The 24,512-nt window shown below is 42.8% G+C and overlaps 1 protein-coding gene and 1 pseudogene across 2 annotated transcripts; both read left to right on the plus strand.

The window, feature by feature from the left end:
• Window positions 1-2,513: 2,513 nt before the first annotated feature.
• LOC129815873 (olfactory receptor class A-like protein 1) lies at window positions 2,514-3,030 on the plus strand (annotated as a pseudogene).
• A 628-nt stretch (window positions 3,031-3,658) lies between these two features.
• LOC129815147 (protein PHTF2-like) lies at window positions 3,659-23,965 on the plus strand. 2 transcript variants are annotated; one of them, XM_055868579.1, is made up of 18 exons: window positions 3,659-3,956; window positions 4,255-4,327; window positions 4,538-4,652; window positions 6,264-6,320; window positions 6,399-6,468; window positions 6,570-6,728; window positions 7,900-8,074; window positions 8,193-8,310; window positions 16,794-16,949; window positions 17,037-17,276; window positions 17,356-17,484; window positions 17,688-17,957; window positions 18,065-18,196; window positions 18,327-18,413; window positions 18,585-18,740; window positions 18,826-18,921; window positions 19,054-19,179; window positions 21,004-23,965. In XM_055868579.1, the coding sequence occupies exons 3-18, from the start codon at window positions 4,623-4,625 to the stop codon at window positions 21,022-21,024; spliced, it is 2,022 nt and encodes a 673-aa protein (XP_055724554.1). In that variant the 5' UTR covers window positions 3,659-3,956; window positions 4,255-4,327; window positions 4,538-4,622; the 3' UTR covers window positions 21,025-23,965. The 2 variants fall into 2 exon arrangements, with proteins under 2 accessions (XP_055724554.1, XP_055724553.1); XM_055868578.1 differs by having other exon boundaries at window positions 3,659-4,327.
• The last annotated feature ends 547 nt before the right edge of the window (window positions 23,966-24,512 follow it).

Below are 24,512 nucleotides of genomic sequence, written 5' to 3' on the forward strand. Positions count from 1 at the left end.
ACTTCAGTTAGTGCTAAATACGGCTGCTAGAATCCTGACTAGAACCAAGAAATTTGATCATATTACTCCAGTGCTAGCTTCCCTACACTGGCTTCCTGTTTGGCCTCCTAATTGTCCCTAGAATTTCTAAGCAAACAGCTGGAGGCAGGGCTTTCTCCTATAGATCTCCATTTTTATGGAATAGTCTGCCTACCCATGTGAGAGATGCAGACTCGGTCTCAACCTTTAAGTCTTTACTGAAGACTTATCTCTTCAGTAGGTCATATGATTGAGTGTAGTCTGGCCCAGGAGTGTGAATGTGAACGGAAAGGCTCTGGAGCAACGAACCGCCCTTGCTGTCTCTGCCTGGCCGGTTCCCCTCTCTCCACTGGGATTCTCTGCCTCTAACCCTATTACAGGGCCTGAGTCACTGGCTTACTGATGCTCTTTCATGCCGTCCCTAGGAGGGGTGCGTCACTTGAGTGGGTTGAGTCACTGACGTGATCTTCCTGTCTGGGTTGGCGCCCCCCCTTGGTTTGTGCTGTGGTGGAGATCTTTGTGGGCTATACTCGGCCTTGTCTCAGGATGGTAAGTTGGTGGTTGAAGATATCCCTCTAGTGGTGTGGGGGCTGTGCTTTGGCAAAGTGGGTGGGGTTATATCCTTCCTGTTTGGCCCTGTCCGGGGGTATCATCGGATGGGGCCACAGTGTCTCCTGACCCCTCCTGTCTCAGTCTCCAGTATTTATGCTGCAGTAGTTTATGTGTCGGGGGGCTAGGGTCAGTTGGTTATATCTGGAGTACTTCTCCTGTCTTATCCGGTGTCCTGTGTGAATTTAAGTATGCTCTCTCTAATTCTCTCCTTCTCTCTTTCTTTCTCTCTCTCGGAGGACCTGAGCCCTAGGACCATGCGTCAGGACTACCGGGCATGATGACTCCTTGCTGTCCCCAGTCCACCTGGCCTTGCTGCTGTTCCAGTTTCAACTGTTCTGCCTGCAGCTATGGAACCCTGACCTGTCCACCGGACGTGCTACCTGTCCCAGACCTGCTGTTTTCAACTCTCTAGAGACCGCAGGAGCGGTAGAGATACTCTTAATGATCGGCTATGAAAAGCCAACTGACATTTACTCCTGATTATTATCTGACCATGTTGGTCATTTATGAACATTTGAACATCTTGGTCATGTTCTGTTATAATCTCCAACCGGCACAGCCAGAAAAGGACTGGCCACCCCTCATAGCCTGGTTCCTCTCTAGGCTTCTTCCTAGGTTTTGGCCTTTCTAGGATGTTTTTCCTAGCCGCCGTGCTTCTACACCTGCATTGCTTGCTGTTTGGGGTTTTAGGCTGGGTTTCTGTACAGCACTTCGAGATATTAGCTGATGTACGAAGGGCTATATAAAATAAACTTGATTTGATTTGATTAGTCTTTGGAGGAAACTTATTAAAACCCCTCTGCTTACTATGTAGAATACATGATAGAATCCCAAGAGAAGAACATGCATGAGCTTGTGCTCTAATTAGTCCTGTACTCATGTCAACATATTGATACTCACATGGGGAAATTACACCACTTCAGATTAATGATCTCATAGGGGTTTGAAAATGAGTAGCAAGTGAAATTCAAATGTCACCTTAGCCTATATCAAGGATCCTTCAGCATGGGTTGACTTTATTCCAAGTTCGACTTATAGTTACGGGTGCTGTCTAAAATACTCTGTTATTTCTTAAGCACAGCTAAACCACGACATTACCATCTTTCATTCATATTTTGAGAATGGAGCAACACTGGATTAGAAATGTACACTGTAAGGATTGTTACTCCCCACTGTGCAGCAGAGGTTTTGTGAAACAGTATGATTGTTCTTGTAGGTGAATAAAGCAGTGTGAAGAGTGGGACTCAGAATAGAAGGCTACTTTCCCAGTGCTCCAAATTAGACTAAACATGCGTTATTGATATTAATGCTGACATCTGAAAAGAAAAAACTCTTACTCTTGGTTACATTTTGTAGTGAGTCTTAGGAGGGGTGAAGTGAGTGTTCTAATGTTGTGCCCTAATAATCCCCACAGAGTACAACATGCTATATACTGAAATTAACCACACTGAATGACCAATACTGTGTTCACGTTTCTGTATTAATAGTCGCAGGTAAGGATATGCTTTCCGCAATCATTGTCCAATAATTTAGAGAGTGCAATAGGGAACATTTGTTCACAGTTGGTGTATGCATATGTAACAGATGTGAAATGGATAGCTAGTTAGCGGTGGTGCGCACTAATAGCCTTTCAAACGGTGACGTCACTCGCTTTGAGATCTTGAAGTAGTGGTTCCCCTTGCTCTGCAAGGGCCGCGGCTTTTGTGGAGCGATGGGTAACGATGCTTCGTGGGTTACTGTTGTTGATGTGTGCAGAGGGTCCCTGGTTCGCGCCCGGGTTGGGGCGAGGGGAAGGACATAAAGTTATACTGTTACACATAGGTCTGTTTAACAAACTTAATGTTTTGTCTCTATTCTTCAGCAAGGTACCCAAGTTAGGTATCATGTTGGATCTGTGTGTCACCATCAAAGAGGTGTCCTTCCTGCTGTAGACAGGGTTAGGGATCTTGGGGAACACTCTAGTGCTGCTGGCCTACACCCAGGTCTTCTGCTCTGAGCACATACTCATGCCTTTGGACATGATTCTGTGCCACCTCGCCTCCGTTGACCTGATGCTGCTCCCCAGGCCATGACTGTGTTTGGCCTGATTGACCTGCTGAATGACCCGGTGCAAGGTAGTCATTTACCCCTACCGCATCGCCCGGGCCCTGTCCACTTTCATCACTTGTATGCTCAGTGTGTTCCAGGCGGTGACCATCGCCCCTGCAGGTGGACTGTTTGTCCAGGCTTGAGGTCTGTCTCCCCAGCCTCATTGTGCCCACCTTCGCACGGCTGTGGCTCCTCAAAATGGATGCATCACAGCGAAATGTTTCTCTATTGGTCTCTATCGGCCCGTGCAATGGCCCCATGCCTGCCTTCACCCTGAATGTTGTATTCTTACACATAGACAATGTCATCTGAATTTACATGCTGACGGTTGTGGCTGACAAGAGGGTCTTCTTCTCCTCCTGTTATGCCTCTCGCAGTCCCATCTTCATCATCAGCTCCAATAAGAAGGTCAAGAGCAAGTTGGTGTGTGCTGCAGCCGACCATGAACAGCCATCAGCCGACACCCAGGACTTCAGTGACATATATCTCAAATGTAACCCAAGCTCTGGATAAACTTTATGTCCTTCTGGGGCTATTATACCACATGGATGGTCTTCTTGTGATTATTTTGTGTAATTATGTCTGTGTAGCCTACTTGTTATAGGCCTTCTATTTATTTGTGTAAATCATTGCAGTTTTCAGGATTTTAGATTTAACTAATGTGTGACATGAGGTTTGAAACTAGTAAGGGATTTATCATTCTATTGGACAAGCAGGAACTGTGAGGATAGACGACAAATACAGTACAATACAATAATGTAGATAAAAAACAACAGTAACAAAACATGTAAATAGTTATAAGTAATGCTATGGAAATCAACATCATGTAAAAATCTTTATTTTACTCTATGCATTGATGTTTATTCTAGAAGTCTAGAGTGGTAAAGCCTTCACTCTAGCCGAGCTGTCACAAGTTATTTATTATAATGTGGATATTCCACAGACCACACGCGGCACAGATTTGACAGTTCTGAAAATTGTCAACAAGCAGGCTAAAATGAATCCGATTAACCGGGATTTTTTTTTTTCGGGAAGAGCCGTGTCGGTTTGCATTTCTATGAATTCGCCTTGAAATACAACTGACAACGAAGTTTGCATTTGGAAAATCGTTTAAATAACTGAAATAAAATAAATTGCTCATAAATCTTTGCAATTCCCGCAGTCGAGATGCTGCTAGCTGGTTAGCTGTGCGCCACTCCTGGGCTGAAGAAAAGCTGGCGAGCTAACTTTGCTTAATGGTAGCTAGCTAGCCTCTATTGCTAATATAGCACTACTGTACTGGTTTCTAGATTAGCTAAATGTGCCGCGAATCTGTTTACCTATTTTGAATGGTGGCAAATTTAGAATTTGAAACGTGTTTTGTACGATTTGAAAAGTATAGCCTAGCTGAGGTTGCCTGAATGATGATGATGGCGAGGCAGAGCTAGCTAGTTTGCAATCCTATAACGTTACTGCGCCATCCCACTTGATACTGCTCCTGGATGAGGGTTCTAACAGTACAGACTGATCTTTTAATGTTTTTGGAATGATTTCTAGTATAGAGTTTCACCCGAATACAGTTGGACAATTGTATCACCTATCTTCAACCACATTATCCTTTGGCTCTGGGGTAAGTTTTAGTCAGTTGACGTTCTGTAGCCTATACAGCTAACAGTAGTTTTGTATTGAGTATAACAAATGTACATGCAGCACAATTAAAAACAGTTAGCAGTGATTAATTCTGGTATTGAGTGAACATGTTATGTGTGAATGCCCTTTGTACTCCACAATGGCTTTGTTTTTGCTTTATCTCTAATGTTCTTTCCTTTGTTTTGACAAGCCTGGGTTGCAGTCAGAATCTTATCTGCCCCTGTGTCCCCTGGAAAATGACCTGACACAATCTTCATCACAGTCATAAAACAACAATGGCAAGAATAGCTTGGTATCAAGAAAAGGTAAGGGCCTCTTTACACTACTTTGACAACACAAACTAGGTCCAGGAGAGATACTTGTGTTGTGTAAAGAGACAGATCTAGATTCAAATCTCTTTAAGAGATGTCTCCCACACTACCACAACCGGCTGTGATTTGAGTGCCATAGGGCGGCGCACAATTGGCCCAGCGTCGTCCAGGTTTGGCCGGTGTAGGCCGTCATTGTAAATAAGAATTTGTTCTTAACTGACTTGCCTAAATAAAACCTCCGGAGGTATGTAAAACCAGTAGATGATATGCCATGTTCAAAACAACTGGTAACTCGGAAATCTCAGACTTCTGACTTGAGTGCGTTCAAGACAACTGGGAACTCAGGGAAAAAAACTTGCTCCGACTGAGGAAAAATCCTTTTGAACAGTCATCCAACTCGGGAACTTGGGCCTCTTTCTAGAGCTCCGACTTTCCCATCTGTAGATCACTGACGTCATGATTTGACCTCGTATTTTTCTGTGTTACCAGTTGTCTGGAAAACTCCCAATGGCGCCTGAAGTATTTGAATTTGAAGCATGCCATATTGGCAAAGATATTTGTAACTAACCTAAGATGGTTCATCTGTGTTGTTTACAGTGGGTGCAAATTAAGCATATTGGGCAGATAAAGCAAGGAGGTGGGCAAAGCCAAGCACGAGCTAGCGAGATCCTGTTGGCTCGTTGTAGTATGTATTTGCATATTTCCATTTGGGAACGCCTCCTCTGTGAAGTGCGCGTGTGCACAAACTCAATTCAACCTTATACTCCTTCTAAACAACGCAATTTTTAAAAACTTTGGCAAAGTGTCAAGTCTAGAAAACGCTCAATGGGGAATTCGAACTTACACCGCAAGTGGCAGTAGATGTCAGGACCTCGCCGCCTTACCACTGTGAGCTAACTGTGCAGAGACGTATTTGCCCACGATGCACATCATTTTATTATCAGAGCGTGCCAGTGGACTTCTGGTAAATATGCTTTAGTGAGAACGTGGTGGGATGTTTACCCACCCCCAAAATTAATATTTAGGAGATATTCCCCCCACCCACAACATCTCACCCGAATGAATGTTTGTTAAGTTTGAAGGGGTCGAGCAAAGGCTGAAATTGGGGTTGAGAGTTACCCTTTAAGAAAAAGTCTCTCCCACACCACATGGCCCAACCCGAATTACCGCAATTGCCTTAATACAATTACACAGCGTTCTTGGTCTGTTAGACAAATTGAAAATTAAAGGCTTTTAAAATATCCACATATTTGTGAATCATTGCATTATTTAAGTGTGAAACACTGTGCAATATGGTTTAGATGAGAAGCTCCTGTATAGTTTCAATTTCTAGCGTTATTTTGGTTGTCTAAATACTATGGTGTTTACGGTATTTTAATAGCTGCACTCACATGAAGCAGGAATGTGGCTTTGGCCAAACTACATCCCAGGCTTGTGTAAATAGAAAAGTTGCAAATCTGATGTTGAAGAGAGATAGATCTCACTAGACAAATTTTACTAGTGTAAATGGCCCCTAAGACATGCTAGAATTACTGACAATGTAATGAGGGTCTGAAATCCCCTACATGAGATGATACAAACTAAAGTGTGTCCATGTGTCAACAGATTGGTGCATATGATCAGCAGGTCTGGGAGAAATCTCTGGAGCAAGCAGAGTTTAATGTAAGTTCATGACATTTGGCCTAATATGCACACGTTTCTTATATAATCAGCATTTGTCACTAAGTGTCATCCCCACAGGGTATTGACAGTAAACCAAAGAGGTCTGGCCACATCAAGACAGACCTCATTGATGTTGACTTAGTAAGAGGTGAGTATCCATTTATTACAAGGTGTTATATCTTATATCTTACACAATGTCGCTTATTGGATGGATATGGTGCATGCAACACTATTGATCTTCTATTCCAGGATCCACATTCAGCAAGGCCAAGCCAGATAGTCCATGGACAGCATTGACTCGTAAGGGTCTGGTCAGGGTGCTCCTCTTCCCCTTCTTTTTCCAATGGTGGATCCAGGTGACCTCCAGGTCCATCTCCACCTGTATCCTGGTGCTCTACTTGATGCAAGGTAAACTCGCATCTCACATTAACATTGATTTAGGCATGGGTCAGATCATGCTTGTTGTCTACTGTTAACCTGTCTAGGACTGGGGTTCCACGTTCCGCTAGCGGAACCCCTCGCCAACAGCCAATAAAATTGCGGGGCGCCAAATACAAATCAACAGAAGTCTCATAAATCAAATTTCTCAAACATACAAGTATTGGGCACCATTTTAAAGATACAATTCTCGTTAATCCAGCCACAGTGTCTGATTTCAAAAATACTTTGCAGAGAAAGCTCCACAAACGATTATGTTTGTCACAGAAAAACTCAGCCATTTTTCCCTCCAAAGAGAGGAGTCACAAAAAGCACAAATAGAGATAAAATTCATCACTAACCTTTGATGATCTTCATCAGATGACACTCATAGGACTTCATGTTACACAATACATGTATGTTTTGTTCGGTAAAGTTCATATTTATATCCAAAAATCTTATTTTACATTGGCGTGTTAGATTCGGTAGTTCCAAAACATGCAGTGATATTGCAGAGAGCCACATGAATTCACAGAAATACTCATAATAAATGTTGATGAAAATACGGCTATTATACATGAAACTTTAGATACACTTCTCCTGAATGCAACCGCTGTGTCAATTTTTTTTTTTTACTTTACGGAAAAGCATAATCTGAGAACGGCGCTCAGAGCCCAAACCAGCCAGAGAAATCTCTGCCATGTTGGGTAGTCAACATTATTCATAAATAGCATTAGAAATATTCACTTACCTTTGATGATCTTCATCAGAATGCACTCCCAGGAATCGCAGTTCCACAATAAATGCTTGTTTTGTTCGATAATGTCCATAATTTATGTCCAATAGCTTCTTTTGTTTGGGCGTTTGGTAAACAATCCAAAAGCGCGATCTGGTCCATTCGGACGAAACGTTCAAAAAGTTATATTACAGGTCGAAGAAACTTGTCAAACTAAGTATAGACTCAATCTTTAGGATGTTTTTATCATAAAAGTTCAATATTGTTCCAACCGGAACAACCTCTCAAGTGAAAGCGCGTGACCTGAGAACGAGGCTGTAGGCAGACCCCTTAGTAAAACAGCTCCCATCCGGCCCCCCACTCTCTAAAGAGCAGGTTTCTACCATTTTTGGGTGGCCTGTTAACTTAATGTCTTTCTCTCTGCAGTGGCAGCATCTGTGTTGTACATGGAAGTTCCTGCAGCCAGTGCTAGTGAGCTATTTGGGCCCATGTGTCTGATGTTGTTGCTGGGGACAGTGCACTGCCAGATAGTGTCCACTGAGTCCAACCGGAGCCCCTCAGACAGCCCTGTGAGCAGCACCAGCCCTGCACGAAGGAGGAGGTTGTACTCTTACAGCATGTAACACACACACACTGCTGTGTGCTCACCCTTTTATACACTCTTGCAAACTGCTCTCACACTGTATAACATGTTCCCTCATTTCTCAACATTCATTCAGGCCAAGGAAGGGTAGAGGATTGAAGAGAACAGAGGGACAGGGGAACGACGGGGACACTGAGCTGCAGCCTTGGCAGCTGGAGGAAAACCAGAGGTTGTACAGATCAGAGGAGAGAAGGGTAAGGCCATACAAACAATGACCAGATCCTCTACCTGAACATAAAGCAATAATTCATGTTTGTGAGTTAAGCAGTCGTTAACCCTTTACACTCTAGGAATTGGCCTATATGGATGGGGCTAAATTGAATTGTTTCTTACAGAAGAAATATGAAATGCATAACCATGGTAGCAATAGAAAGGGAATAGTTTGGAGATAATGGCAAAATTATTAGACCAAAGTTGAGGACACAACAGTTCACCGGACACAAGACTGAATCCAAACATTACACTGTTGATGTTATGTGCATTTTACATTTACTGTGCTTTTTGCCACATTTGTTGATAGCGAAGTCTGAAAATACTCTTGATACATTCGGTAACATGATAAGAATATTCCTGCAAAATGTGCGGTAGGTGCAACATAAGACAACAAAAATGACAAGGGTTTGAATGAGAGGACTAACTGGTGTCTCCAAGTGGTGACACACCTCTCCAAAGTGTGTAGAGTTCCTAAATTGAAATGCACTTTTTTATGACTCAAAGAAGAGTCTTCAACTATAAGGTGCTTTTTTTGAGCTCTCCTAGCTGTGCCGTTGAGGAACTAGAGCAAGCACACTTGTAGTTGTTTTGTTTGGAGCACAACAATGTATTCCTGCCATCACACAATCACTGTTGTTGTTTCATGCAATCCAAAAACAGCCCATTATAAATCGCAGTCTGGTTCAGTTGGGCATAATTTCAAAACGTGTTTTATTGCCAACATGACTAGCTAAGTTGTAAAATACGATCTTACAGTGTTTGACTTTCACAAGGCATTTCAGAGAAATAGATGGTAATTTTGGTCCCCATAGAAAGGAGTAATGAGTGCATTCAGGTGCATCTCTTCACAATAGACAAACAGGCTCTTTCTGTTCAGAACAACCCAGGGTATGACGCCATGTCATATTGTAACTGAACATCAAACATAGTGATCATAAACGTTGACACTCTATTAGGGCTGACCCCATTTAGTCGACTGGTCGATTTTATGGTCGATAGGCTGTTGGTCGACCGAGATTTCTTTAGTCGAGCGGTTGCAATTGTGTTTTTTTCAATGTGCACAAAACACCTGTCTAATTCATGCCTGTCTCAGTTGACTGCGGTGGCCGCACGAATGGCACAATCCATCATTCTAAGACGTGATACTGAAATTGTATATGATTATGTAAGAATAATGGTGCAACACTAATAAATCAAATTTTAGTCCTGTCCAAATCTGCCATGTCAATAATTTGTACATGACAGGAAAGTAACAATTCCAGCCAGAATAACCTAATGTTTTTTGGTGAACTCCAAGGTCCTCTGACAATACTAGTCCCATGCAAATCGACATCCCTATGTTTTGAGAGAAATGTCTGCGTTTGACAGGTGTTGCTCACGGTTTGAGCAAGTGAGCAAGAAAACAATAACTGCATAGGCTAAAAATGAAGGGCCTACATGTATCAACTTTCACAGTGAATGCTTTTGTTCATATGTTTTGTGCGTATGAATTGAATATTGCCAAATGCACCTGTGAAGAATATTGCACCTATTTAATGTATCCCTTGGTTAATAGATCGCAAAGCAGCATACAACTGACCTAAACGTTTGAGAATGATAAGTTCACTTTTGCATCCATAGCCTTAAAACACATCTACAGTGCAAGTGCACTGTTCAGCTCACATCTGAAGGCTGGGCGGCATTTAGGATGTCTACTGCAGATCGCTAAAATATCCTAATGATTATTATCACACTTCCTCAATTCAAATATTATGGCGACACTGTTATCGCATGGACTTGTTGAAATATCTTTGTGTAGAAAAAAAACACTCCAGGCTTCCGTCATAACTGTCCATTTTTTTGAAAACATTTTAGAATTACAGGGGGCAGTTTGGAAAAAATTTATCCCGTCCTAGTCGTCCTCTGGAATAACAGACATTCTGGGGTAATAATTACATAACCAACGTTCTCTAGTAATACTAGTACTGTGCGAAATAGGGCTTAAGAAAATTGAGGAGCCAGCAAACTCCAACCTAATTAGGTCTATCAACAGCCTAACTGTTAAATGTGCCTGGCTTTATATACATCATCCATATACAGGATAAGACCCAGATGCAGACCGTTCGAATCACAGATGTTTATTAACAAAACGGGGCAGGCAGACGACAGGTCAAGGACAGGCAGAGGTTGGTAATCCAGGGCAGAGTCAGACAGGTACAGAACAGCAGGTGGGTTCGGGGCAGGCAGAGTAGTCAAAACTGGAAAAACTAGAAAAACAAGGGCTAGAGAGAAACGGGAGTATGGGAAAAACATGCTGGTAGGCTTGATGAGACAAGACAAACTGGCAACAGACAAACAGAAAACTCGGGTATAAATGCACAGGGGATAATGGGGGAAATGAGCGACACCTGGAAGGGAGTGGAGACAAGCACAAGACAGGTGAAACAGATCAGGGTGTGACAGTACCAGTCTAAAGTTTGGACACACCTACTCATTCAAGGGTTTTTACTTTATTTTTACTATTTTCTACATTGTAGAATTATAGTGAAGACATCAAAACTATGAACTAACACATATGGAATCATATAGTAACCGACAATGTTAAGCAAATCAAAATGCATTTTATATTAGAGATTCTTCAAAGTAGCCACCCTTTGCCTTGATGACAGCTTTACACACTCTTGGCATTCTCTCAACCAGCTTCACCTTGAATGCTTTTCCAACAGACTTGAAGGAGTTCCCACATATGCTGAGCACTTGTTGGCTGCTTTTCCTTTACTCTGCGGTCCAACTCATCCCAAACCATCTCAATTGGGTTGAGGTTGGGTGATTGGAGGCCAGGTCATCTGATGCAGCACTCCATCACTCTCCTTCTTGGTCAAATAGCCCTTACACAACCTGGAGGTGTGTTTTGGGTTATTTCCCTTTTGATAAACAAATGAGCGCAAACCAGATGGGATGGCGTATCACTGCAGAATGCTGTGGTACTCATGCTGGTTAAGTGTCCCTTGAATTCTAAATAAATCACGGACCGTGTCACCAGCAAAGCACCATCACACCTCCTCCATGATTCATGGTGGGAACCACACGTGCGGTGATCATCCGCTCACCTACTCTATGTCTCACAACGTCACGGCGGTTGTACCAAAAATCTCCAATTTGGATTTACTAGACCAAAGGACAGATTTCCACCGGTCTAATGTCCATTGCTCGTGTTTCTTGGCCATGCAAGTCTCTTCTTATTATTGGTGTCCTTTAGTAGTGGTTTATTTGCAGCAATTCGACCATGAAGGTCTGATTCATGTAGTCTCCTCTGAACAGTTGATGTTGAGATGTGTCTGTTACTTGAACTTTGAAGCATTTATTTGGGCTGCAATCTGAGGCTAGTAACTCTAATGAACTTATCCTCTGCAGCAGAGGTAACTCTGGGTCTTACTTTCCTGTCGCGGGTCCTCATGAGAGTCAGGTTCATCATAGCGCTTGATGGTTTTTGCGGATGCACTTGAAGAAACTTTCAAATTTCTTAAAATTTTACATATTGACTGACCTTAAAGTAATTATGGACTGTTTCTTTTTTGCTTATTTGAGCTGTTCTTGCCATAATATGGACTTGGTCTTTTACCAAATAAGGCTATATTTTGTATACCACCCCTACCTTGTCACAACACAACTGATTGGCTCAAATGCATTGAGAAGAAAATAAATTCCACAGATTAACTTTTAACAGGGCACACTTGTTAACTGAAATGCATTCATGAAGCTGGTTGAGAATGCCATGAGTGTGCAAAGCTGTCATCAAGGCAAAGGGTGGCTGCTTTTTGGTTACTACATGATTCCAGATGTGTTATTTAATAGTTTTGATGTCTTCACTATTATTCTACAATGTAGAAAATAGTAAAAATAAAGAAAAACCCTTGAATGAGTAGGTGTATCAAACTTTTGACTGGTACTGTATATCTACAGAAATAAGGCAGATCTTGCTTCTGTTGACTGTTTGAGTGTTTGTTTAATAGCCTACTGATTCCGTGAGCACCAAGCCTCATGCAACGGCAAAATGACGGATAAAGAAATTTCACAGATTTGGCTGTTTTTAATATTTGCTATGCCCGTAATAAAGGCTTTACAATTGTTTTCCGTTAGAACAGACTGGTATTACTTATAATTTATTTAGTGTTGTTTACACTGTTCCAACAGGCAGAACATGTATATTGTAATCTAACAGCACCTGTTTGTCACACATAATATCCACGCAGCTCTCGCTCCTATACCCTCCTTTTTCTTGATTTCCTTCTTATTGTTATTATTACAATTGTTATTATGATCATCTTTATAATAATAACTAATGTTGTTATCATTAGTAGGCTTTGTAAAGTAGCCTTGTATACCCAGCCATCGAGCTGTAGGCCTAAGACTACGTCCGGTTCAGTCTTAATACCGTAATTTACTTAGGCCTATATTTCAATACAGGCTACTGTATCAATCAGTCATTAATTTGTTCATACCGTCACACAACATATGAGACATTCATGCTTTGAAATGCAATCAAGCATTTTAGTTTTAAAATTGAATAACAAAGGGAGCTTTGAATAATTAGCCTATGCAGTAAATAAACCGCAATTCACGAATGCATGCAACTGTTTTTAGTCTGCTGTAATAAAGGCTTTGTATATCTTTTTCTTCCTTAGAACAGACTCTCTGGTACACTTATTCATTTAGTGTTGTTTACACTGTTCCAAATGGTCAGAAAAAATTATATTGTAATCTAACAGCAACCTTTTGGCAATCCTAATACTCATGCAGCGCTTGCTTCTATACCCTCCTTTTTCTTGATCTCCAGTAGTTTACATAACCAAGTCAAATGTCTTCCACAGATCTGACTTCCCCTTTCCCTGAGCAACCAGTAAACATTTGCTCAATTCGAGTTTCTTTTTTACGTTCTCTGCATCCATTTTGCTGTCAACATTACTGTGTTCGGCGTTTATAATCAATTTATTGATGTGATTATGATAGGCTATAGGTCAGGGACTATTGGTCACATGCATGTGATGCTTACATGTTTCACGTAAAGAGAGCAAGGATCCTAAACGAATTGGGATTTCGGGAAAGGACATTTTAAATCAGAAACAAGTAAGAAACTAACACTTGCTGTGTTGTGGTGCCTTTTCACTGCATTAGGGAGGAGAGCTTGACAACGTGCGCAAGTCACACAGGCACTCGCTGTCATTATTTTTAACACAGTGTGACCATCTGGCTCTTTCATGAGTCATTTGCGTGTCTCAATTATTTTATCAAACAGTGTGCTTACAGTGCATACAGTTGAAGTCGGAAGTTTACATACACTTAGGTTGGAGTCATTAAAACTTGTTTTTCAACCACTCCACAAATTTCTTGTTAACAAATTATAATTTTGGCAAGTCGGTTAGGACATCTACTTTGTGCATGACACAAGTCATTTTTCCAACAATTGCTTACAGACAGATTATTTCACTTATAATTCACTGTATCACAATTCCAGTTGGTCAGAAGTTTACATACACTAAGTTGACTTGTGAAACAGATCACTGCATTACAGTGCTCCATGTATATTGCCTTTAAACAGTTTGGAAAATTCCTTGATGCCATGGCTTTAGAAGCTTCTGATAGGCTAATTGACATAATTTGAGTCAATTGGAGGTGTACCTGTGGATGTATTTCAAGGCCTACCTTCAAACTGAGTGCCTCTGCTTGACATCATGGGAAAATCAAAAGAAATGAGCAAAGACCTCAGAAAATAATTGTAGACCTCCACAAGTCTGGCTCATCCTTGGGAGCAATTTCCAAATGCCTGAAGGTACCACGTTCATCTGTACAAACAATAGTACGCAAGTATAAACACCATGGAACCACGCAGCCATCATACCACTCAGGAAGGAGACGCGTTCTGTCTCCTAGAGATGAACATACTTTGGTGTGAAAAGTGCAAATCAATCCCAAAACAACAGCAAAGGACCCTGTGAAGATGCTGAAGGGAACAGGTACAAAAGTATCTATATCCACAGTAAAACGAGTCCTATATCAACATAACCTGAAAGGCCGCTCAGCAAGGAAGAAGCCACTGCTCCAAAACCGCCATATAAAATCAAGACTACGGTTTGCAACTGCACATGGGGACAAAGATCTTACTTTTTGGAAAAATGTCCTCTGGTCTGATGAAACAAAAATAGAACTGTTTGCCATAATGACCATCGTTATGTTTGGAGGAAAAAGGGGGAGGCTTGCAAGCCGAAGAACACAATCCCAACCGTGAAGCACGGCGGTGGCAGCATCATGTTGTGGGTGTGCTTTGCTGCAGGAGGGATTGGTGCACTTCACAAAATAGATGGGTCATGAGGAAGGGAAATTATGTGGATGTTTTGAAGCAACATCTCAAGACATCAGTCAGGAAGGTAAAGCTTGGTCGCAAATGGGTCTTCCAAATGGACAATGACCCCAAGCATACTTCCAAAGGTGTGGCAAATGGCTTAAGGACAACAAAGTCAAGGTATTGGAGTGGCCATCACAAAGCCCTGACCTCATCCTATCGAGAATTTGTGGGCAGAACTGAAAAGGCGTGTGCGACCAAGGAGGCCTACAAACCTGACTCAGTTACACCAGCTCTGTCTGGAGGAATGGGCCAAAATTCACCCAACTTATTGTGGGATGCTTGTGGAAGGCTGCCCGAAACGTTTGACCCAAGTTAAACAATTTTAAGGCAATGCTACCGAATACTAATTGAGTGTATGTAAACTTCTGACCCACTGGGAATGTGATGAAAGAAATAAAATCTGAAATAAATAATTCTCTCTACTTATTATTCTGACATTTCACATTCTTAAAATAAAGTGGTGATCCTAACTGACCTAAGACAGGGATTTTTTACTAGGATTAAATGTCAGGAATTGTGAAAAACTGAGTTTAAATGTATTTGTCTAAGGTGCATGTAAACTTCCGACTTCAACTGTATGTCGATGGTTTTAAAAAGAGTGGGAGGCCCCGGTGCACAACTGAGCAAGAGGACAAGTACATTAGAGTATCTAGTTTGAGAAACAGACGCCTCACAAATCCTCAACTGGCAGCTTCATTAAATAGTACCCGCAAAACACCAGTCTCAACGTCAACAGTGAAGAGGCGACTCCGGGATGCTGGCCTTCTAGGCAGAGTTGCAAAGAAAAAGCCATATCTCAGACTGGCCAATAAAAATAAAAGATTAAGATGGGCAAAAGAACACAGACACTAGACAGAGGAACTCTGCCTAGAAGGCCAGCATCCCGGAGTCGCCTCTTCACTGTTGACGTTGAGACTGGTGTTTTGCGGGTAGTTTCTTGGCAAGTTCTCGCATGGAATAGCCTTTATTTCTCAGAACAAGAATAGAGTGACGAGTTTCCGAAGAAAGCTCTTTGTTTCTGGCCAATTTGAGCTTCGAACCCACAAATCTGATCTGATGCTCCAGATACTCAACTAGTCTAGAGAAGGCCAGTTTCATTGCTTCTTTAATCAGCACAACACTTTTCAGCTGTGCTAACATAATTGCAAAAGCATTTTCAAATGATCAATTAGCCTTTTAAAATGATAAACTTGGATTAGCTAACACAACGTGCTATTGGAACACAGGAGTGATGGTTGCTGATAATGGGCCTCTGTACGCCTATGTAGATATTCCATTAAAAATCAGCTGTTTCCAGCTACAATTGTCATTAACAATGTCTACACTGTATTTCTGATCAATTTTATGTTATTTTAATGGACCAAAAATTAGCTTTTCTTTCAAAAACAAGGACATTTCTAAGTGATCCCAAACCTTTGAACAGTAGTGTATATGGAAATATAAATTTAAAACATTTTCAACCAATCGATTGGTCGAAAGAACAGGATGACTCTCGGGGACAGCCTTACACTGTATATGACATGAGTTTAAATTAAATGGAAATGTGAAGTTCACATTTGGATTCACGGGTGTTTGGCTTGCTTGTATGACATCAAAGCGGTATTAATATAATTTATTAACATCTCATCAAGTCCTCTTAATTTACAGCATTTCCCTCACTCAGCGGGGAGGGATGTGTGCAACTTTTTGATGCACTAGGTGTTCAAGTTCAGAACAGCTGTCAGTCAAAACCTATAAAGCACTGTGAAGCGCAGAGCCTGAGCTCTGACAATTTATAGCATGTTACTGTACAGCCACTGCATTCAAATTTAGGTGCTTATCAATGCCCAAATCTGCAATTTTGACCCGTATAAGGTTAGAGTGTTAAGGGCTACCAGAGTTCCAAAAGTTCCTATTTTCATGTGTGTGGGGAATCTCAAAATGTATTTGTTACTTTTTGTGTTGCCTGAGCAAATGTGTCTAGCAGGTTGTAAGGCTGGGCGGGGCTTTTAAGGGGCTTTGTCTGTGATTGACATTTTGGCTACCAAGGTGGTGTTGCTGTTTATCCTGCGGATTCTATTGTTGATTGTGATGCTGTTCCAGAACAACCAGAGAAAGTCAGGCTTTGGGGCCTCTGACGAACTTTCCAGTGAGGAGGATGAGGAAGAAAAACTACCTACTGGTGTAGCTGGAACTATACCTGCCTCTGTCCTCAGGAAGAGACGCCTTCACTCCTTCTCAAACCCCTCATCGCCTCAGGTAAACCTTAAGAGGCAGTGAGTCCTGCTCTGTTTATTGTAGCCAGAGTGAAAGGGGGACATTTAGTTTGACCTATTATTTGCACAGGAGGAAAGTAGTGGAGGTGCCATGGACACTAAGGTGAAACCTCATGAAGTGGAGCGCCTTAGGGCTGAAGTCTCACGTCCGGCTTCTGACACAGATGACACAATATGGGAGGAGCTTCTTCAGGGGCCTGACACCGCCTCCACTGGCAGCAGTGACAGTGAGGGGGACGGGCGATACGGCCCTGGCCTGACCCTCCCCCCGTTCACCACTCTCAGCAGTGATGATGAGACCCTGCTGCAGGTGGGTCCGTCCACAAGGACTCACTTTAATCACAGAAAGGGTAAGTATATATCAGCTCACCAGCTTTCTCTCCCGACAGGGCCATCTATCGTGGCTGCAGGCGTGCCACCCATCCAGAGACCGGGTCAGTGTCATCATCTGGGAGCAGGGGGAGTGCAAGAAAGCAGATATGTCAGTACTGGAGATCAGTGGGATCATCCTCACACGGGTACACCTCCTATGACCACTTCATTACACACTGATGCCTTTTTGGTAGAATTAACACACATCCAATACAGAGGGAATGCTGGTCTGTAATGCTTTGGGACTGGAAATGGATTCTGTCTGATTCTATTTATAGAAACACTATTAGGTGTGTGTACTCTGTGCTCCATGCCACTCCCCTCCTAACAGGTCATTTCTCCTGTGTAGGTGAAGGTGGTGGAGCAGGGCATGGGTTACCTAGCCCTGGGGGGGTTGTTCACTGCCACACTGGCACTGCTTCCTTTTGTCTTCCGCCTGGCACAGCAGCTGGACATGAAGCGCCTGAGCTCCCTGTCCCTGGTAGAGCTGGCTGTCATGGTGGTGGGGCCACCCAACACCCAGATCTACGCCTTCTTCTTCATCACCACCGTGGAGAGGCTTTGCCTCACAGGACTCTTCTTCTTCATGATGTGTGTGGCAGAGAGGACCTACAAACAGGTCAGCATGTTAGTCCCACTACTGTAGTAGACATACCACTACAAAACAAACATGCTAGAAATTGTGTGGCTGACATAGGTTTTTGCGTGGTTCTCTTTCAACAACAGCGGCTTGTTTTCGCCAAACTCTTCAACCACATCACCTCAGCACGAAAGGCTAAGAAGTGGGAAATCCCCCATTTCAGGCTGAAGAATGTTAGGAACATAAAGATGTGGCTGTCGCTCCGCTCCTTCCTCAAGGTCTGACTTACTCTCACTACTCCTATGACTTTTTTAGGTATACTTCAGTGTATGGCTTTGACCAGTAGGGGGTGATTAATGTCTTACCCTCATTGATTAATGTCTTATTCTTTTTTCCCGTTCATCACAGAGACGTGGGCCCCAGCGTTCCGTTGATGTCATCGTCTCCTCCATCTTCCTCCTGGCCCTCTCCATCGCCTTCATCTTGTGTACACAGGTCAGACATATCGATAAGAAAGAGTGTGTGTATCTCTGATAAATACACAGGATTCCAGGAAACACCATGATTTACCTTCCCCTCGTTATGAATGGGCATTGGTTAAGGTCCAACCTGTAGGAACTCAATCGATGAAAGATCGAGTACTCTTTTTCTATCTCTAACTCCCAGCTCCTGAACAGTCACCACACCTTCCTGGACTCGGAGACCAACTGGGAGCTCATGGTGTGGGGTTCCTCTCTCATCCTCTTCCTGCTCCGCCTGGCCACCCTGGGCTCCGAGACCAACTGTAAATACAGCAACGTGTCAGTGCTGCTGACGGAACAGGTGAGGCTCCCTACAACACACACACGTGCACATGCAGACAGACCACTTTAATACTTTCAGTAATGTATCTCCTCAATTCTTTCAGATCAACTTGTATCTTAAGATGGAAAAGAAGCCCAACAAGAAAGAAATGTTGAACATAGTGAACAATGTTCTGAAGCTTGCAACAAAATTAATGAAAGTAAGCATGTCTTTAAACTTTATCCATATTATGAATATTTGGACTTAGTCACATCTTTTGGGCTGGTAGTTGTTTATTCAGCATTACGTGCAGTGAAGGCATCTCTAGCTTTTCATACCAACCCTTTCACAGGAGCTTGACACCCCCTTCCGACTGCTGGGTCTGACTGTGAACCCTCTTATCTACAACATCACACGTGTGGTCATCCTGTCTGCAGTCTCCGCTGTGGTCAGCGATCTGCTCGGCTTCAACATCAGAGTGAGTGGAGACACTTCTAATACCACAGTGCTGTAGCAGAACACTGATATGTGGTGGAGCACAATTGGCCCAGCGTTTGATCTTAATTGACTTGCCTAGTCAAATACATTTTTAGAAATTAAACACTGTTTACCAAACAGTGACTCTTCACCTCTGTCAGTTGTTTTCCTCCTAGTACATTTGTACACTGCTCAAAAAAATAAAGGGAACACTTAAACTACACAATGTAACTCCAAGTCAATCACACTTCTGTGAAATCAAACTGTCCACTTAGGAAGCAACACTGATTGACAATAAATTTCACATGCTGTTGTGCAAATGGAATAGACAAAAGGTGGAAATTATAGGCAATTAGCAAGACACCCCCAATAAAGGAGTGATTCTGCAGGTGGTGACCACAGACCACTTCTCAGTTCCTATGCTTCCTGGCTGATGTTTTGGTCACTTTTGAATGCTGGCGGTGCTTTCACTCTAGTGGTAGCATGAGACGGAGTCTACAACCCACACAAGTGGCTCAGGTAGTGCAGCTCATCCAGGATGGCACATCAATGCGAGCTGTGGCAAGAAGGTTTGCTGTGTCTGTCAGCGTAGTGTCCAGAGCAAGGAGGCGCTACCAGGAGACAGGCCAGTACATCAGGAGACGAGGAGGAGGCCGTAGGAGGGCAACAACCCAGCAGCAGGACCGCTACCTCCGCCTTTGTGCAAGGAGGAGCACTGCCAGAGCCCTGCAAAATGACCTCCAGCAGGCCACAAATGTGCATTTGTCTGCTCAAACGGTCAGAAACAGACTCCATGGGGGTGATATGAGGGCCCGACGTCCACAGGTTGGGGTTGTGCTTACAGCCCAACACCGTGCAGGACGTTTGGCATTTGCCAGAGAACACCAAGATTGGCAAATTCGCCACTGGCGCCCTGTGCTCTTCACAGATGAAAGCAGGTTCACACTGAGCACATGAGCACATGTGACAGACGTGACAGAGTCTGGAGACGCCGTGGAGAACGTTCTGCTGCCTGCAACATCCTCCAGCATGACCGGTTTGGCGGTGGGTCAGTCATGGTGTGGGGTGGCATTTCTTTGTGGGGCCGCATAGCCCTCCATGTGCTCGCCAGAGGTAGCCTGACTGCCATTAGGTACCGAGATGAGATCCTCAGAGCCCTTGTGAGACCATATGCTGACACATGCACATTTGTGGCCTGCTGGAGGTCATTTTGCAGGGCTCTGGCAGTGCTCCTCCTTGCACAAAGGCGGAGGTAGCGGTCCTGCTGCTGGGTTGTTGCCCTCCTACGGCCTCCTCCACGTCTCCTGATGTACTGGCCTGTCTCCTGGTAGCGCCTCCATGCTCTGGACACTACGCTGACAGACACAGCAAACCTTCTTTCCACAGCTCGCATTGATGTGCCATCCTGGATGAGCTGCACTACCTGAGCCACTTGTGTGGGTTGTAGACTCCGTCTCATGCTACCACTAGAGTTAAAGCACCGCCAGCATTCAAAAGTGACCAAAACATCAGCCAGGAAGCATAGGATCTGAGAAGTGGTCTGTGGTCACCACCTGCAGAATCACTCCTTTATTGGGGGTGTCTTGCTAATTGCCTATAATTTCCATCTTTTGTCTACTCCATTTGCACAACAGCATGTGAAATGTATTGTCAATCAGTGTTGCTTCCTAAGTGGACAGTTTGATTTCACAGAAGTGTGATTGACTTAGAGTTACATTGTGTAGTTTAAGTGTTCCCTTTATTTTTTTGAGCAGTGTATTAACTTCCAAAAGTGAGTATATGTGCTGTGTTTTTAAATGCACCCTCCTTCTTGTCTCTTCTACAGCTGTGGAAGATCAAGCCTTAATGCTAAACCACTAACTGTTGGACAATGGAGACTGCCAACTCCTACCATCCACAGCTTGCTATCTGTGCAAAGTGTGCAAATCTACTGAGTGATCGCCTATGCATCTCAGTGCCTTCCCTCCCAGGAACATTGAACTTTCAATCACACAATACCATTGTGGTCATACACAAGCGTGAACTCTTGACAATGAATGATATACACATCCTTGACTACTACATCTGCTGCAGCAGTTCCAGTAACCCAGTGCCTGAATCTGGAATGTCCCTGGACCTGACCACTTCCTGGCTCTCACATGGAGAAACAGTAGCCAATGGGTGCCTTCTGAACATGGAGAAATTTGCTGGCCATTTGAATGTAAACCATTTTAAGATATGGAGAAAGGATGGAATAGGAAACAAGAATGAACAAATTCTTATAAAAGAATTGGACATTCCAGTGTGGTTTGACATGTACACTGAACAAAAATATAAACGCAACATGCAACAATGTCAAAGATATTACTGAGTTATAGTTCTTATAAGGGAATCAGTCAATTGAAATTAATTAATTAGGCCCTAATCTATGGATTTCACATGACTGGGAATACAGATATGCATCTGTTGGTCACAGATACCTTAAAGAAAGGTTGGGGCATGGATCAGAAAACCGGTCAGTATCTGGTGTGACTACCATTTGCCTCATGCAGCACGATAGATCTCCTTCGCATAGAGTGGATCAGGCTGTTGATTGTGGCCTGTGGAATGTTGTCAAACTCCTCTTCATTGTCTGTGCGAAGTTGCTGGATATTGGCAGGAACTGGAACATGCTGTCGTACATGTCGATCAAGAGCATCCCAAACATGCTCAATGGGTGAAATGTCTGGTGAGTATGCAGGCCATGGAAGAACTTGGACATTTTTATCTTCCAGGAATTGTGTACAGATCCTTGCGGCATGGGCCATGCATTATCACGCTGAAACATGAGGTGATGGCAGTGGATGAATGGCACGACAATGGGCCTCAGGATCTCATCATGGTATCTCTGCATTTAAATTGCCATTGATAATGTGCAATTGTGTTCGTTGTCCGTAGCTTATACCTGCCCATACCATAACCCCACCGCCACCATGGATTTCACATGGATTTCTCTCTGTTCACAACGTTGACATCAGCAAGCCACTCACCCACACAATGCCATACACGCTGTCTGCCATCTGCCCCTTACAGTTTAAACCGAGATTCATCTGTGAAGAGCACACTTTCCCAGTGTGCCAGTGGCCATCGAAAGTGAGCATTTGCCCACTGAAGTTGGTTACGATGCCAAACTGCAATCAGGTCAAGACCCTGGTGAGGATGACGAGTTGTACAACTGATTGCATTCAACTAAAATGTCTTCCTTATTAACCCAACCCCTCTGAATCAGCGCTTCCGTGAGACGGTTTCTGACAGTTTGTGCAGAAATTCTTTGGTTGTGCAAACCCACAGTTTCATCAGCTGTCTGGGTGGCTAGTGTCAGACGATCCCACAGGTGAAGAAACTGGATGTGGAGGTCCTGGGCTGGCGTGATAACACATGGTTTACAGTTGGGAGGCCGGTTGGATGTACTGCCAAATTCTCTAAAACGGCGTTGGAGGCTTCTTATGGTAGAGGAATGAACATTAAATTATCTGGCACCAGCTCTGGTGGACTTTCCTGCAGTCAGCTTGACATTTCCTGGCCTTTATATTGTCCCCAGCACAAGGTGCACATGTGTAATGATCATGCTGTTTAATCAGCTTCTTGATATGCCACACGTGTCAGGTGGATGGATTGTCTAGGTAAAGGAAAAATGCTTACTAACAGGGATGTAAACAAGTTTGTGCAAAAAATTTGAGAGAAATTAGCTTTGTGTGTTTGTTTTTTTTCATTTCAGATGATGAAACATGGGACCAACACTTTACATGTTGCGTTTATATTTTTGTTTAGTATACATGTACTCTCTCAAACACAGCTGGTAGATTATGTAGAAATCTATAGATCTTCAAAATGGATTACTGAACTCACTTAATTACGTATTTTCTTTTCAATAGGATATATTAAACTCTACTCTAATTGTATTTTGTGATATTTAAGGGAATTTAATATAGATTTTATGGGGGCTTTATTTATTTATGGGTTTTCAGTATTTCATTACTGACATACAGTGCATTCAGAAAGTATTCACACTCTTTGACTTTTTCCACATGTTGTTGTATAACAGCCTGAATTTAAAAGTTTAAATTGAGATATTGTCACACTGGCCTACACACAATACCCCATACTGTCAAAGTGTAACTATGTTTGTAGACATTTTTACAAATGAACTAAAAACATAAAAACTGGAATGTCTTGACATAAGTATTCAACCCCTTTGTTATGGCAAGCATAAATACAAAGGCACTTATTGATAGATGGGTAAAAACAAAATGAAAAGCAGACATTGAATATCCCTTTGAGCATGGTGAAGTTATTAATTACACTTTGGATGGTGTATTAATACACCCAGTCACTACAAAGATACAGGTGTCCTTCCTAACTCAGTTGCCTGAGAGGAAGGAAACCGCTCAGGGATTTCACCATGAGCCCAATGGTAACTTAAAACCGTAAGCGTTGAATGGCTGCGATAGGACAAAACTGAGGATGGATCAACAACATTGTATTTACTCCACAATACTAACCTAAATTACAGAGTGAAAAGAAGGAAACCTATACAGAATTCCAAAATGTGCATCCTGTTTGCAATAAGGCACTAAAGTAAAACTGCAAAACTTGAATTTACAGTTGAAGTCGAAAGTTTACATGTATCTTAGACAAATACATTTAAACTCAGTTTTTCACAATTCCTGAATGTAATCCTAGTAAAAATTCCCTGTCTTAGGTCAGTTAGTATCACCACTTCATTTTATGAATGTGAAATGTCAGAATAAAAGTAGTGATTTATTTCAGCTTTTATTTCTTTCATCACATTCCCAGTGGGTCAGAAGTTTACATACACTCAATTAGTATTTAGTAGCATTGCATTTTAAATTGCTTCACTTGGGTCAAACGTTTCGTGTAGCCTTCCACAAGCTTCCCACAATAAGTTGGGTGAATTTTGGCCCATTCCTCCAGACAGAGCTGGTGTAACTGAGTCAGGTTTGTAGGCCTCCTTGCTCGCACATGCTTTTTCAGTTCTGCCCATATATTTTCTGTAGGATTGAGTTCATGGCTTCGTGATGGCCACTCCAATACCTTGACTTTGTTGTCCTTAAGCCATTTGCCACAACTTTGGAAGTATGCTTGTGGTCATTGTCCATTTGGAAGACCAATTTGCGACCAAGCTTTAACTTCCTGACTGATGTCTTGAGATGTTGCTTCAATATATCCACATAATTTCCACCCTCATGATGCCATCTATTTTGTGAAGTGCACCAGTCCCTCCTGCAGCAAAGCACCCCCACCCCCGTGCTTCACGGTTGGGATGGTGTTCTTCGGCTTGCAAGCATCCCCCTT

Source organism: Salvelinus fontinalis, chromosome 18 (assembly GCF_029448725.1).
Source record: "Salvelinus fontinalis isolate EN_2023a chromosome 18, ASM2944872v1, whole genome shotgun sequence".
NCBI classification, from domain to species: Eukaryota; Metazoa; Chordata; class Actinopteri; order Salmoniformes; family Salmonidae; genus Salvelinus; species Salvelinus fontinalis.

Excerpts from the sequence above, each read along its gene's own strand:
- LOC129815147 (XM_055868578.1), top strand. The coding sequence starts at position 4,623 with ATGGCAAGAATAGCTTGGTATCAAGAAAAG. Across the intron at positions 8,075-8,192 it reads AGCCCTGCACGAAGGAGGAG|GCCAAGGAAGGGTAGAGGAT; the intron begins GTTGTACTCTTA and ends ACATTCATTCAG. Across the intron at positions 8,311-16,793 it reads ACAGATCAGAGGAGAGAAGG|AACAACCAGAGAAAGTCAGG; the intron begins GTAAGGCCATAC and ends ATGCTGTTCCAG.